Raw genomic sequence first — 13,494 nt, 5'->3', positions numbered from 1 at the left:
ATAGTAACCTCTACAATTAGAGGACCAACTGAAAGATAAACATGAAAGGGCCATTCATTTTTGATACAATAAGTGTTCACTATATTATGGAAACAAAATGTTTAGTGTTGATGTATTTTGATCCCCTACTGTCTGTATCAGTAGTCAGAAGGAAGACTGTTGTTACAAAATATATAAAACAGTTCACATCTAATCTAGATTACCAATGTTGTTTATAAGGTTACTGTAGTGCTTTCATCATGAAAAAGGTGAAAGCACTGTATTTGAATAGCAGGCTATAGACTACGCTCTGCACCTACGTAAAGAGTTCAGTGCACCTGTTTTCAATTAATCCATAGCTCTTCTGTAGAATACAAAATAAATTATCTGTATTAAATTGTATCTCATTTCTTCCATTTGAATGCATTAGCATTAATTGTAGGAGAGGCAGTCATGATCTTCATAGCCACATCAATAAGAACAAACCAAGTCTCTGTGACTTACAGCAAACAAGTCGTCTAAAGGAGTCAGATGTCTTCATTTCTCAGGAGCTATCGGCTAAAAAACTCTTAAGATTTCTTACTTGCAAGGAAAATAAATAGTAGATACAGTATAGAAAGAAAAACATCCATACGACTTACATTCTAAACGTCTACAGTGTCTCTGTTTACTTATAGTACTTCCTCAGCTTTTCAGGAAAGAAAAGCTAACATTTCCTTTTTGTGTGCTGTCCTTATTTTTGAATAAATAGTCTGATTCATACAGTACATTGCTTTTTTCATGCAAGAGTTTTATTTTGATTTTCATCTTGGATAAATGTAGTTTTTGATTCATTTGTGAACCTTGTCACCACTCACATCAGTGCACCTAATCCTCACAATAAAATAGACTCGTGAAATTCAACGTCATTAGAATTGTTTGATATTGCAGTACTATATAAAAACTGCAAATACTGACAATTAAATACACGTTACACCTCAGAGCAGATTTTGGATTAAATATTACTATTAACAGTATGAAAGTCAGAATACATTTTTAAAGGAACAAGTAATAGGTTTATTCCATGCTGAAAAGAGAAGAAAGAAAACACAACGTTCTGGCTGTGGAGCCTTCTTTCCGGGTGTGAGAAAGACAGGGCAGACAGCAAAGATTAAATAAAACAGGAGAACAAAAACTGGGAGAGTGGAGGAAAGCGGGAGCAGGGGAGAGGCAGAGAGGCCACTCAAGTGGTGTGGAGTGGGGAGAGGGGTGCAGTCGAAACCTGCATGTGAATAGAAAAGTAGTTCAGGTGGGTAGCTGTGTCGGCATGCATAGGCTGCAAAGGAACAAGTAATAGGTTTATTCCATGCTGAAAAGAGAAGAAAGAAAACACAATGTGTAACATTGTGTTTTCTTTCTTCTCTTTTCAGCATGGAATAAACCGCTTACTTGTTCCTGTGAATAAAGAAGATTACAGGAAAACAAGTCTGTCATTGAGAGAAGGGGGAAGGTGTGAACCAAGTTTCAGGATAATTTTTCTTTCGGATGTCTTTCTGCTATGGGAGTAAAGAAACCCTTCTTTGAGAATGGGGGAGATCAGTGTGATAATGGCCATCTGAGGTAAAATGAGAAACTATGTTTCATTCTCCTTCTGGTTTCTTTAACGTAGATAGCTGGGCATTTCCTGCAGGAGATACAGTAAATGAGGTTGCTGGAGATACAAGAGGTCGCCTGAGCCCTGAATGAGTGTGGTGTTAGATATGTACTTGCAGGTGACGCAGCGAGCTCTGTTGCAAGGGCAAGTGCCTGGTGTGGATGGTTGCTGAGGGCGGTCAAGGGAGCTGTGAACAAGAAGGTTACGCAGATTAGGTGGTCGGCGATATGAGATGATGAGGTGGTCAGAAAAGAGGGCTCAGCCTGTAGGATGGAAAAGTTGTCCTTGAATGGTCCTGGGGGTAGAAAGTGTGTCAGGGTGGAAGGGAAGCACCAAAGGAATGCAGTTGTTAGGCCAGGGGTTCCTGATTGACTGTCGACGGTTGATGGTCCGGGGGCTGTTTTTGGCTTTGATGAGGGCCCTGTCAATAACATGGGTCGGGTATCTTCTGTTGATGAAAAAGGAGTGCATTTCGAGTGCTTTGTTCTGGAAATCCATGTCATCACTGCAGAGTTGTCGTAGCTGAAGGAATTGTGCTGACGGAGCTACCCTCCTGAACATACATTTTTAAATACTGTTATGGACAATAAACATAACATGGGGCACGGAAATTGTTGATCCTATAAGACAGAGGTAAAATGACAGTCTCTCTTTATTTAGCAAAGAAGCACTGTTTCCTGGAATCTCTATTTAAAGCAAATGACTTCAAATAACTAAGGTATTAACACTATAACGCTATACACTGAAATCTCTAATAACTTATATCTCCCCATCATATTCATCTGTAAGAAATCCCTGTTTTGCTGAAACATCACCACAGACCTGCACTGGTCAAACTCCAGCTGTTTAGGTGTCAAAACAGGAAGTGAAATATCTGAAACATACTGTACGTAATGTAGCATTTTCCAAATTGTCTTCCAGAACCCCCATCCTGGTAAGAGCTAAATGTTATATGACATTCATATCTAATTTGAGTGGAATAGCTAGGAGCTTTGCAGTCCAGATCCCTAGAGCTAACACAATTAAAATTTGGCTGGCTCGCCTTTGTAATAATCATGTCAACATAGTAATAAATCAGGCCGTGCTAAGCCTAATGATGAAGATCGTTAAAAATGCATTATCCCTAACTCAGCACAAGGCACTGTTGTGGTGCATTTAGACCTCAGGAAGGTAAGGCGGACATTAAGTTAAGCTAATTGAAAAAAATAAGGACAAATGCTTTGAATATACAGACTGGAATTGTTCAACCTAAATGTTAATCTGATTCTGGTTTGGGTTTCTGTAGAAATCCAATTTGAAATCTTTCTGTTGTCTTTCAAACTACATTGAAGGTCACTGAGCTTCCCTTTTCTTTGTGATAACAGCCAACTGCTTCTCCAAAATGAATGCGCAACAATAGATCAAAAAGTATCTGAAAGAATACTAAAAATATCCTTTAAAGGATAAATAACACTTTAAAGGGTTTTTCTATTAAATAAATTACTTTATACATACAGTATGGGTTTTCCAGTCCTGGTACTTACCCTAGAATCGCAAAAATACATTTTTCACATAAAAAGTAAAAGGATAAGCCATATGCACAGTTTATTCTTACCATCAATTCAAAAAGACCTAAATTGTCTGTGAAACAGGATATCAAAACTGGATTTGTGTTTTTAGCTCACTTTTCCAAAGTTGCATTTTTGATCACAAAATATTTCTATACCTGTACAGTATATACAATAATTACATATATATACAGTACAGCAAGTTGCTAACTGTCTTATTACAATCTCCCAATGTGTTAATCAAGTTGACTTCACCGCTTCTGCCCTCATGTCAGTGTAACAGGGGTCTGTGGCCAAGTAAAAGATATCTATGCCAGTTCGACTATGCCGCACAACTTTGGAGAGTGTCCGTCACTCATTGACGGTTCTCACTATGCCCTGACCAGTGACCTAATCCAGAATTGAACCAGAAAGAAGTGCAGAGTTAAGCCTCACTTGCTGGGCAATCTAGGACCTAAATAAAATCAAGAAAAATATACTGTACTGACGTTTGTACAAAGCTTAAGCAAAATGATACAAATGCACCTAAGTGTTCTAGTAAACTATCAAAATGAAGCATGAACACATTGACAAGTCATTAGCAATGACCACTACTGTAACTTGAACTGCATAGACACATAAACATGACGTAAACGTGACACAGACAAATTTGTCTTGTGGAAGCATTGTTCATCTTGTTATCTCTTTATAACTTTCATTATTTTTCATAATACAGGGTAAAGTGAGAGGGTCAAAAGAAACTAATTATTTTGACAGTCAGGTCATCAACCTTTGTAAGACAGGCATTACTTTACATTATTACATTCGTTAAGGCTTTTTGTTTTCTTTGCCTTGCAGTGCATCAGAACTATGTTGGCACAGATGCAGACAAGAATCCTTTCTACTTGTCTGTAGTTCTCTCGGACCAGAACAACCAGAGAGTCCCACAGTACCGTGCCATTCTGTGGAGGAAGGCGGTAAGTGTCCTGGGGGCTCCCCAGCTGTGTGCAGTGAATAAGTGGGCACTTTTTCTTATAGGAACAATGACTCACAGCATCAAGCACTTCAGATGAGTGCTGGATTGCACATTGTGTTCTTTGATTTTCTTTGTTTTGTTGGTTGGTTTTTTTCCTTGTTTTCAGTGACATAAAAAGCATGCCGGAGACTGACGTGTCCAAAAATAATTCAGTGAATCCAGTTACCAAGTTGCTGTAAATAATGGATTTACAATAGTGTACAGTACAAGTTAGAGTTTGATTCTGCACAATTTGACTAAGACGTTCTGAAATATTCCTTGTGGTTAGATTTTATGCGCTTTGCCTTCATTTTTAAAAATCTCAATAAAAAGTTTAATTCCCTGATTCTCAGTCATGTTTGAAAGTGCACCTTCTTCATATTTTCTAAGCTCAGATTTTTAATTATTCATCATTTTAAGCACTGTTTGTTTCACTAACATTTTACCCCCATTCTTAATGAGCCATCTGATTAGTCACGGTGAGCTCCAAAACGTTTTTTTTTATTTAAAAAAAAGTCTTTAAGGGACCCCTGTAAAAATCCAATGAAGCTGATGAAAAGGCTGTAGTTAAACACTACCATCACAGAACTGAAGGCACTGAGTATTTTATTCACACATGCCAAGTATCAGGTTATTTCCCCTGGGGAAATGAAACAAAATATAGCCTACATTATGCTACATGATTCTGTCAATAACCCTTGTGTAATTGAGAGAAATGCAAGAAGCTTTACAGACCAGGAATTCTGTCAGAGACAGATTATCTCATGTGTCAGTTGCTTAGGTGTGGGCATGCATGTTTGTGTCTGACGTTGTGTCAGTAGCTTCATAGCTCATACTTTCCTATCAGTGGAGGAGAAAAAAACATCACCTGACATCAGTGCTGCAGCCAACAGCAGACGGCTTGCGTTTTAAAAGGAACTGGGGCAGTTTGTTCAATGTGGTGGCTAAATATCAGGCTGGTACATCAACCTTCTACTTTGCAAGGATAAGACCCCACTCTCTGCAGCTGGTCTACTGCTGAGCAGCTGAGACAGCAGTCAGTTTCTTGTATCTGTCAGTTCTTGCTAAAGATGCCTGACTCTCAGAGTGTCAATGGCTTTATCCCACGAAAGGGGGAGTAACAGAAATAGAAAATCAAAGAAAAGCCGTAAAGATCACCTTCATCCAATGGATTGTTTTTTGAAAGGAATGAGGAGTTTCGATATTTGTTTTCCTTCATTAAAGAAATAAAATGGATTTAATCTCTACATGAGACCGCTTTCATTTTCACTACTGCATCTCCCAGGCAGTGTGCGGGGGAAGCCCTGTGAAAACGCTTCTAATAGCTTCCGAAATGGTGTGAAAACATGAAGGATGCCTGAAATGTAAATACGATGAGGAAATAAATAGCGCAAAGCTTGCTGTTGGTGTTCAGATGAAAGTGTAAGGCGAAGCTGTTGCTTAAAATGCTCGGTGCAGCACAGGACAAAAAAGATCCCTGTTGATAAATTGGTAGGCTGTGGTTTTTGTTTTAAAAAGGTGTGATTTAACCTACCCCTCCTCTAGCTATAGGCTTTGTGAAGACAAAGTGTGATTTTGCATGGTCCTTATGTTCAATTAGCAGCAAACCCTGCATTATACAAATTGTGCTTGTGCCATTATTAAATTTCCTCTTTTCAGATTATATCAGTTGAGCAATATTTCGTTGTCATCTGCTGTACTACTATTCAGCTTGATATCTAGCAGGTTACCTTACATGTCTGATATAGAATACATTATTCCTTTTTCTTGCTACCAATTGTGATTATCTAGTTTTAGTGTCTTTAATGATGTAGATTTGTCCCTTTACTTACAAATTGCCCAGTACAATGGGCCAGAAACTTGTATCCTACTGAATACTGGTCGTACATCAGCTGTGTACATGGACATTTCCATTTTTTATAGGATGTATAGATTGCTAGCTTCTCCTTTTCTGTAAAGAAACATAACCAGGGCTAATCTTTAATCTTACCAAATATTATCACACCTATAAAACACTTTGCATTTTCTAAAAAAAAATAAAATAAAGTGAGTCTATCCATTTTAAATCAGAGTGTTTGAATCAGCTGCTAATCAATTACATAGTTAGCTTTGCTTTTGTTAAGGTAGAAATTAAAAAAAATTCAAGCATTCACTTTGAATAATCCACAGCGTGACCCAGTTTAAATGAGATATGGCTGGATTTTAGACTACCGGAGTGCTATTATGCAGAAACGAACATAAAAAGGTTATAAACAAGTGGGGGTCGTTCCACCCAATGCATTTATTCAGTTGCTTAGTAGTTTATTGATCCCAGGATATCATGCATCACTACTTCAAAGTTTCTGGAGACTCAGCTTCAAACCTCATGGTTTTTCAATTTGTTGCTGACACCCAACACTTTGTGTAAAAGTGCTCCCGTTCTCAGTCCTAAATACACTCTTTTATGACATCCAGCTGGGCTCTTGCGTTCTTGCTTCACCAATGAGCATAAAGTTACCTGTTGTGTTGGCATTGTCCACACCTTTCAGGATTTTCATAAATTGTATCAAGCCCTTGGTCTCCTGAGGTCAAGAATAGCTGAAACCTAACTGGGTATAACATTTCGTGTAGGATAAGTTTGGGTTTTTTTCTTTGAATAATTTCTAAAGCAGTGGTGTCCTTATAGAACACTGACAAAAACTTTACACAGTATTGTAAATGAGTCTGTTTACTGCATTGCTAACCTTGATATTAATTGCTTGCATTGAACGTTTTTCGCTTTTCAGGAAATCCTATTTTTGTTGCCTTTGTACTTGCTTCTCTACATTGTCCGGAAGAAGACAATGATAAATCAACTCCTGGGGCTTTTTCGTAGTCTACTGCCTCCTATTTCAAAACAGTTCTGTACATCTGTACTACCTAAAGAAGTGTTTTACCTTGCACTTCTCAATGTAATATTAATTGGGCTACAGTACACAGTCTTTAATTTTTTGCATTTCCTTTCCTGCTTCTATAGTGTTTGCTTTTTCATCTCTTCTGCAAACGTCACAGGTCTATGCCAGAGTCAAAAATATTAATATAAATTAATAGTAGCAACAGTCCTAATATAGATTCATGTGACTCAACTAAATATATCACTCCAATCAGAGTCTTCTCCCCTTATCACTCTTCACTGTTTCCTTAGCATTTTCCAATCCATTTACAGTACGCACTGTACGTTACCTTTAGTTCCTATAGCTTTCAGCTTTAGAATTAACCTTTTATGTGGAACTTAATCAAACACCTTCTGAAAATCTAAACATGCTATATTATATAGTATATTACTTAAGGTCAATTTGAAAAATTATTGCAAAAAACAAATGTCAATCAACTTTTGAAGGGGATCGGGAAGATTATATCAGTAGTAAAATATGTGTTGGCTTTGAAAAAGGGCCTCTTGAATGTAAAGCTTCTTTTAATTGAGAGGTCACCTGCAAGACACTTCAGAGAATTAAAATGAAGAATAACAATCTGTATGTCTGAATGGTCCTTTAAACTGGACTGGCCTGATTTCATGTGCATTCCATATTCACAATTATGCATTAATCTTGCACTAATTACTTATATTATTATGGAAATGCAGGCTTTGTTTGTGTTAATCAAAAGGCTACACGTGTACTGATTTTCGTAGCCACAGCATTAAGAATAGCCCCATGTGGAGTCTCTGTGAGACACTATGGTAATCAGCCTATAGATTCAAAACACTGTGCTACTGGGGCATTATGATTAATAGGCAGTTTGTTGAAACACTCTATAAAACAACAACAGAAAAAAACCCAATTAAATTAGTTTATACCAAGGACTTCAATAAAAGTTTAAATAATTACACTTAGGAATTTTTCACACAACACTGTTTCAACACTATATAACACAACATTTTTCAACACTAATTTTGCATCATTTACACTGTATTGGACAACTATGCTGCAGGTGAAAATAATGATTTTCTACCAGGAATGTGTTTAATACTTCATACTGTATGTCTAAGGTACTTTTCTTTTAACATACCTACAAACACTTTGTCTTTCTTCTTATATTGAAATGAATGCAATAAGAATTCTATGATAGATTAAACTTATAAAATAAGAAGAATCAGTTTTTGTCACAGTCCGTTATATTCTCTTATGCATGCTATATTGAATAATTTATTTATTGATAATACTTACAGAAAATCTGTTTGGTCTAGTACAAATCAGGAGGTTAAAACAGCTGGAGTGCTTTGAGGGTTTTGAAACAGCATTGTTCCCTCAACAGGAGACCTGGGATTGCAAGATGTTTCGTTATTCGTTATTTTATTATTTCATTATTTTGTTAAGAAAGTACTGATATCGCTGGCCTGCTCTATAGAAAACACTGATATCACTGTACCGCTCTATATTGATTACCTTGTTCAAACTTTGGTAAAAAGTATTTTAAAAATGTGATTAGAATGAATTGTGATCAGACTGGTTGATTCTAAAATGACACTGGCAACACATTTACACATTACTTAAAGACTGGGAGCAAAGCAAAAATTTAAAGATAATATTTAGATCATTTTTTAGATTGTACACATCTTATAACATTTGCCAACAGAACTTCATCAAATGAACAATCTCGGTTAGCACTTTATCCTGTGTAATGACGTAAAATAACCATTCCCAAAAAAATGTTTACCCATTCTTCAATACAATTGTAAAACTTAGGAACCAACAAGCTCTCAAGTTCAGTGTCATTCATAAATTTGGCTACTGCTTACCACAGTTATAGTTCTCATACAGAGTTGTAATCATGGTCCTCTGTTAAAAATGGCATATTTGAGAATTACAGCAGTATCTAGTGAAACCTGATGACGTGTTTGCACAACTGTTTTCTATGAAGACATCTATCCATTCTCTAACTGCTTTACCCAGAACAGGGTAAAAGAGGAGCAGGAGCCTATCGCAGCAAGCAACAGGTGCAAGTCAGTTGTAGGAGATGGGGGTTTTAATTTTCTGTATCAGAAAAAGAGTACTTGATTACTTTTACTAATTTAACATAATAATTGACAGTCTCCCACGCTGATTCAAAATACACAATATACAATTTATAGATATAACTAAAGCACACATAACCAACAAGGAATGTAATAGAGTATACAGAATCTGTGAAACAATGTGCTGTGATATGAAAGCTGATTGTTCACTCACTTATTAACCACTATCAGAGTTAATAACTTCAGAGTTGAAATATGCTTCGACTATAATGTGCTACAGTCAAGCTTGTAGGTTTTATCAATCTCGTATAACCAAATCACATTTATATTCTCACACAAAAGTAAATATGCATTTACTATCATGAACTAAACATCAAACATGAGTTTGGAGTAATAATAATAATAATAATAATAATAATAATAATAATTGCTTACACTTATATAGCACATTTCTGGACACTCCACTCAAAGCACTTTACAGGTAATGGGGACTCCCCTCAACCTCCACCAATGTGCAGCATCCACCTGGATGATGCGACGGCAGCCATAGTGCGCCAGAACACTCACCACACATCAGCTATTAGTGAGGAGGAGAGCAGAGTAATGAAGCCAATTTATAGATGGGGATTATTAGGCGGCCATGATTGGTAAGGGCCAATGGGAAATTTGGCCAGGACACCGGGGTTACACCCCTACTCTTTTCGAGAAACACCCTGGGATTTTTAATGACCACAGAGAGTCAGGACCTCGGTTTTATGTCTCATCCGAAGGACAGCGCCTGTTTACAGTATAGTGTCCCCGTCACTTTACTGGGGCATTAGGACCCACATAGACCGCAGGGTGAGTGCCCCCTGCTGACCCCACTAACACCGCTTCTAGCAGCAACCTATAGTTCAACTCGAGAATTCTGATGTGAATAATGAAGTTTTACTCAAAGAATCTGTTTCCTCATATTCTTGACGACTTGAACTTTGCGCTGGTCTGGATTGGTTCATGATCCGACTTGCATTCTCTGTGCTGGGAGGGTCCCTGTGCAGACAGAGAAAAGAAAAAGAGCTTTTCCCTTGCTTTGGGGCTTAGACAGCTCTCAAAGTAGTGCCTTGCTGACTTTGGTCTTTAAAAACTGTCTGTGCACAGATTTCAAGTCAATGAGTTAGCTGGCAAAAATGTGTTGGGTTCTTGCTTTTGAAGTATGAAATCCACAAGTTGGTGATTTGCTGAGATGCTTTAAGGTATAGTTTTGGTACCCACCCTACAGATCACCAATTGGTAGATCTTCCTTTGGGTAACATTTGATCTTTGGTTTTGGGAAGAAACAGCCAGGAGACTTGCTGGAACTTGTCTGTACTCTATATCATTAAATGTACAGCATTGATACAGCTTTATAATATCTCTTATCAGAGGGGCCACTTTAGCCACATTCTTCTGCTTTTAGAGACGGGCACAAGCTACTTGGTCAAGGCATAGAAGGATTATAAGAAGTCTTTAATAGCACTTAATTCTAAGTGAAATAATAGGCCTTGTCGCTACACAGTATACTGTACACCATGAATGAGTGACCAGTCCATCACATATAGAGTGCATATAGATACAAGCATGCACACACTCACACCAGGGCTATTTTTACTGCAAAGAAGCGTTTCACAGTAATGCTTCTGTTTGATCTCCTGCAGGGAACCCTGAAGATATGTCTTCCTTACAGCCCAACAAAAACACTATCGGTGAAGTCTATTTTAAGGCAAGTATTTTGTTGTTTCATGAAGGAATTAGAACTCTCTGCTCAGGTATAAATACACAAAATACCTATTTGTGAGTGCTGACTAGTTCATTTTTCTGCCAGGCATATCTGAACCACAGTGCTGCCTTCAATATTTTTTGCATATATGCCGATAGACCACTAACCTCATTTAGTTTTGGGGTGTTGACCAATTAACATGCAGTATCAATTTCAGGAATTAGCTGATGGAGCTAAAGAGGAAGCCTTATATCTATTAAGTATCTCATCTTCTTAAAACATCTCTACACAAACGAATAAAAATAAATAGATACATCAGTTGAGTTTAATATGCATTTTTTTTATTTCACTAATAGCTTTACTTAACTTAAATTCTCTAAAGAACTACCAGAAGACACTCTTGGAAAATAATCTGATAACTATGGAAATGCTTTGGGGTTTTATATAATTTATAATATTCAAAGTAAGAAAGGTTCATTGTAAACATTGACAGTCAAGTGCTCTTGACTGTGGTTCATTTCTGGAATTATTCTACAATAATGGATTGACAGTGTATAGGCAGTAAACTTGAAAAAGACGTTGCCTACAGTAAGTATCCTTAACTACAGAGAGACAGAGAGCTTGTTATTACTAGCCCCTTTGCAGCCCTGCATAACAGCGCTGAACATTATTTCAACTTTTAATTTACTTTCCAGTGCCATGAACCTTGACAGATTTGAAAAGGGCCCCAGAGAAATTCTCAACCCAGAAATCCAGAAGGTGAACTATCTCTTTTGCTTTTTTGTCAAGAAAAACTATCACAGCATATATTAAATTAAAAAAATGCAATGTAATCTAAAATTGTGCTTAACTACCTTCAGTATGGGTGCAAATATCAGCCCATAGTTTATTTAGAAAGTAAATTCATAGACCTGTAACATTATTCAACTAATGTCTTTAGGATTTTGATGTGGATTCTTAAGGTATACAGTAAACTGTTTAAGCACTATTTAGAATGATATCAGTATCATTCTGTCATGCGCAGTAAACACTCTTGTTGTAAAGAATATGAAAATGTAAATAACTCTCATTTAAAGTAATAAATGATGGCACTTTTCTTTATAGGACCTTCTGGTTTTAGAAGAGCAAGAGGTAATTTTACATATTTTTTATAAGTGTATTAAAATGGTTTCAGGGAGTGAATTATAAGTCAGTATATTTTGTCACACCTTGCAAAAAGAACAAGCATAATACAATTAAATAAAAAAGAGGAAAATGTGTCATTACTATAATGTTTATTCCATGTAGCGACAATAAAAAGAATTTCCCTAAACTGGAATCATTACCATTGTTTAAAGATTCTTTTCAACAACCTCCAGAGCACATTGGGATATTTTTGGTACAGTACCCATGAATTCATAGATAATTGTAAAGGTTGGATTTCTCTTTATTACCCAAATACCCAAAATAGTGCAATTGGTTCTTTTTAGTAGCAGCTTTCATCAGTTTTCTCTAAACAATTAAAATTGTCTTTGTAGGGATCGGTAAACTTTAAATTTGGTGTTCTGTATGCCAAAGACGGACAGCTCACTGACGATGAAATGTTTAGCAATGGTAAGTGTTGCTCCCATTTTAGTCCTACTTAATGATGATATGAGCAGTGGGACAGAATACCTGACTTTGAAATATAATTCAGATGTACAGTATATACAGTATGTAGAACAAATGCTGATGCCTGATTTACAATGTTTTCAGAGACATCAGATCTACAGTTCCTTAGCCCTTGTTTGTTTGAATATTTATTATAATAGCGCAGCAAGTGAAATCTCAAGCCCTGTACAGTATGTGGAGCGTAGATTAACTCCTATGGTCCAGTTCCATTCTGGGCCATACAGTTAGCTCACTGTGAATGGCATCACCTGTGGCACAAACACAAAACTAACTGAGTGCCACCAGGGGGGGGGTTGGGGTTTGCTACAGTGTATCTTCAGCTTGATCCACAGCAGACACCTGCAAACTGCTGTAAGCAAGAGTCACAACACTCCTCCAGTCAATGTTAACTCTGTGACTCTTGAAGTGTGCAAAACTGCAGATGGCTCTGCCTTGTGTAGGGATGCAAGGAGCCACCGCACAGACCTGAAAAGGTTTGAGATTAGTTTAATTTGTGACGAAAATGGCCATTTCTGGAGAACACTGGGAGAAGACACACACTAGGTGCTTACCCCCACAGTGCCCTGAACTGCAGCAGTGTTAAAGAGAGTTTTATAGTCCAGGTATAGCCATGGTCACCCTACAGAATGTTATTACCACAAATGGACAAATGGGTGTTAATGAGTGACCAATCATCCAGTTATGGCATGGTGGCTATTCCTGATAATGTTATCCCCACCTTTCAGTTATACTGTACCTGGGATGTCACTTTCAACAAGTGGTGTCTGTTTAAAACGCACTGCAGCCAGGTCATGAGTAATGACCCCAGGCCACAGTCAGATTTCTACACTAGTGTGTACCTTTCAAAGGAAAGCCTGTCCTCATTTACCCCAGGCTGGTACCAGAGTCATAGATGTCAGTTGAGCTGATGCCCAACTGTACACCCATTTTTTGACAAATCCTCAAAACTAGAGCAAACCCGATTATCCAAATGGGAATATCGGA

General features: G+C 37.3%; 1 protein-coding gene and 1 long non-coding RNA gene across 4 annotated transcripts in view; one reads left to right on the top strand and one right to left on the bottom strand.

Annotated features, from left to right (window-relative positions):
* The window catches only part of garnl3 (GTPase activating Rap/RanGAP domain like 3), a 141,408-nt gene that overhangs the window by 83,628 nt on the left and 44,286 nt on the right, over positions 1–13,494 (top strand). For all 3 annotated transcript variants that reach the window (XM_006640646.3, XM_015366920.2, XM_015366922.2), the window contains exons 5-9: positions 3,997–4,115; positions 10,799–10,863; positions 11,556–11,619; positions 11,965–11,991; positions 12,378–12,453. In XM_006640646.3, coding sequence (XP_006640709.3) covers positions 3,997–4,115; positions 10,799–10,863; positions 11,556–11,619; positions 11,965–11,991; positions 12,378–12,453 — 351 coding nt within the window. The remainder of the gene's footprint in view (positions 1–3,996; positions 4,116–10,798; positions 10,864–11,555; positions 11,620–11,964; positions 11,992–12,377; positions 12,454–13,494) is intronic.
* LOC138224941 (uncharacterized) overlaps positions 1–13,494 on the bottom strand; it is a 212,181-nt gene that overhangs the window by 176,046 nt on the left and 22,641 nt on the right. The gene's annotated exons all lie outside the window — the stretch shown is intronic.

Source organism: Lepisosteus oculatus, chromosome 24 (assembly GCF_040954835.1).
Source record: "Lepisosteus oculatus isolate fLepOcu1 chromosome 24, fLepOcu1.hap2, whole genome shotgun sequence".
Classification (NCBI taxonomy): domain Eukaryota; kingdom Metazoa; phylum Chordata; class Actinopteri; order Semionotiformes; family Lepisosteidae; genus Lepisosteus; species Lepisosteus oculatus.
The sequence above is the reverse complement of the archived record's forward strand: the minus strand, read 5'-3'. Positions and strand labels throughout refer to the sequence as shown.